The following is a 2,951-nucleotide window of genomic DNA, read 5'->3' as shown; positions in this document are numbered from 1 at the left end:
ATCAAACAAGACAACAAAAGTTTAACATCATGTTAAGAATAATGACAAGAGTCTCTAATGACAAATAGTGTAAAGAGAAGTTACCAAATACCAACGGCTACAATTACAATATTGGTCAAATGACATGAGTATGCATAGTAGTAACAAGATTTTTTATTTTATTTTTTAATAATAAAATATAGTAAAAGCTAAAATGATGACAATGGTCAAATGAGAGCCTTTCATACATTTATAACAAGAGAACAAAAAACTACATGTACATTATGCATTGAGAGTTGTACATTATTACGAGAATGAGCTGTAGTTCGCTATTAATAATAATAATGCATCACAACAAGAAATCAAACCACTTCATCACCCCCACCTCCACCCCTTTTCTCTTATCTTCTCCATTTTGAGATAGAAAACCAACAAAATCTGTGATCATCATAAAAATTTCATCTTTTTCTCGTTTCCCACTTCCATTAATTAAATTCATTCACCTCACAACCACATTCCCATGGCTCCTCCTCCTCCTTGTTCTTCTTCTCTCTCAATTCTCAATCTGATCACGATCCTCTGTTTCTGTATCTGTACATCTTCATCTTCTTCACAGAACACCCTCACACTTTCTCTTACACAACACATTTCAAGAGAAAACAAAAACAATCCATGGCTGCAGACCATAAGCTCCCTTGCGTCGTCTTCAATAGCCAGAGCCCATCATCTCAAAAACCCGAAAGAAAAAACTTCAACCTCGAAAATTCCCCTGTTTCCTCACAGCTATGGCGGATACTCTGTTTCTCTAAGCTTCGGGTCACCCCCTCAAAAGCTATCATTTGTAATGGATACCGGAAGCAGCCTTGTTTGGTTTCCATGTACTCATCGGTATTCATGCTCCGATTGTAATTTCCCAAATGTTAACAAGACAAACATCCCCAGATTCATCCCGAAGCTCTCGTCCTCTGCTAAGATTATCGGGTGTAATAACACGAAATGCGGGTGGGTTTTCGGGTCGACTGATCCAATTCGATGTAATGGAGACCAGATATGTCCAGCTTACATGCTTCAATACGGGTCCGGGTCAACATCGGGGTTACTTCTGTCGGAGACGATGGATTTTGACGAAGGTGATGTGAATGATTTCCTTGTCGGATGCTCCATTTTATCGACCCGACAACCGTCCGGTATTGCCGGGTTTGGGCGTGGGTCTTCTTCTCTACCCGTTCAAATGGGTCTGAAAAAGTTTTCATATTGTTTACTCTCTCACCGGTTTGACGACACTCCGGTGAGCAGCAAGCTTGTGCTTGTTCGGAATTCTTCAAACTCCGGCGCCGGAGATTCAGGAATCAGTTACACAAAATTCCACAAGAATCCGATGAGTTCCACGGCGGCGTTTCAGGAATACTACTACGTAACCCTCCGGAAAATCACCGTCGGTGGTAAAACCGTGAAGATCCCATATGGGTTTCTGGTGCCGGGATCCGACGGAAACGGCGGAACAATCATCGATTCCGGCACAACCTTCACGTTCATGGATAGTCATGTCTACGATCTGGTGGCGAAAGAGTTTGAAAATCAAATGTCGAAGTATAAGAGAGCGGCTGACGTGGAATCGGAATCTGGGTTACGTCCGTGTTTCGACATCGCCGGAAAACCTGCAGAGTTCCCGGAGTTGATGTTTCATTTCAAAGGCGGAGCAAAGTTATCACTACCACTGGCGGATTACTTCTCGTTTCTTGGAGATTCCGGCGTGTTGTGTATGACGATTGTATCAAGTAATTTAGTCGGGTCGAATTCAAGAATCGGGCCATCGATAATCATTGGGAATTATCAACAGCAGAATATATACTTGGAATATGATTTGGAAAATGGAAGACTTGGTTTCAAGAAACAGATTTGCAAGTAAAGAATCTCAAGAAGAAAGAAAAAACTATAACAGAAGTAACCATGTTTAGTTTCAAGTATATTTTTTTATTTTATTTTATTTTATATAATCACAAGATATTATATCTCTGTTAATCCTAAATTTAGAAAAGATATTGAATTATTGACAATTGTATTATTAAACTATGATTATAATAAATTTGGTAAATTCTTTGGTAACCAAATATGCTAAATTTGTTTGATGTAGTAGTTTAGTATATCATATTCAAATGATTGAGTAAGGGTGTGATTGGGTTAGTAACTGTTAGCGGGTAGCGTGTAGCAGGTAGCTGGTAACTGGAAGCTATAGCTTTTATTTGTTATATGAATGTTTGACAAAAGTAACTGGAAGCTTTTGAAATATATAAAATTACATAAAAGGACAATTGATTAAAAATAAATAAATATATAAATATATTTTTAAGGGTAATTATGAAAATTGATTTCAAAAGCTCAGGAGCCTTTTGTTAAACGCTACATGAAATTGCTTTTTGAATCGGAGCGTTTTGTTAAACTAAAAACTAAACGCTCTTACTGCCAAACAAAACTTTCTATTTAAACTAGAACGTTTTATCAAAAGCTAGAAACCAGAAGCTGCCAAACGCTTCCTAAATTGTTGTGTTAAAATGAGCATTGAGTTTGTATTTAATTAATTTGTGTTGGCTTTTAATTTTAATTATAGTATATACACAAAAATCTTTCTTTAGGAAAAAAGATATTTTGTTTTTTAATTTAGGATTTGCTGACCGTACGGTAATGATGATTGATAAGGGTATTTTTAATAAAATGTTAATATGGGTTGAAAGTCAAAGAAGATATGATTGAAGGTCACATGCAGAGAGAGCTGCACACCAAAATCGACCTCTGACTTGCTAAATTAATTCTTGAGTGAATTACAGAAACGGTCCCTGTTTTTGGCACGATTTTGCAGTTTTAGTCAAAGTTTTTCGACTTTGTCAAAAATTGTCCCTAGTATGGGTTTGGATTACACATTTGTCCATGTCTCACTTACCATTTTGGTTGCACCTTTAATGATCCCCATTACC

The 2,951-nt window shown here is 37.1% G+C and overlaps 1 protein-coding gene across 1 annotated transcript; it reads left to right on the top strand.

Annotated features, from left to right (window-relative positions):
* Positions 1-336: 336 nt before the first annotated feature.
* On the top strand, positions 337-2,036 carry LOC111912159 (probable aspartyl protease At4g16563). The gene has a single exon (XM_023907887.3). The coding sequence runs from the start codon at positions 500-502 to the stop codon at positions 1,886-1,888; it is 1,389 nt and encodes a 462-aa protein (XP_023763655.1). The 5' UTR covers positions 337-499; the 3' UTR covers positions 1,889-2,036.
* Positions 2,037-2,951: the final 915 nt, after the last annotated feature.

The sequence above is a fragment of the Lactuca sativa genome, chromosome 2, assembly GCF_002870075.4.
Source record: "Lactuca sativa cultivar Salinas chromosome 2, Lsat_Salinas_v11, whole genome shotgun sequence".
In the NCBI taxonomy this organism is placed as follows: Eukaryota; Viridiplantae; Streptophyta; class Magnoliopsida; order Asterales; family Asteraceae; genus Lactuca; species Lactuca sativa.
This window is presented reverse-complemented; position numbering and strand designations above follow the sequence as displayed.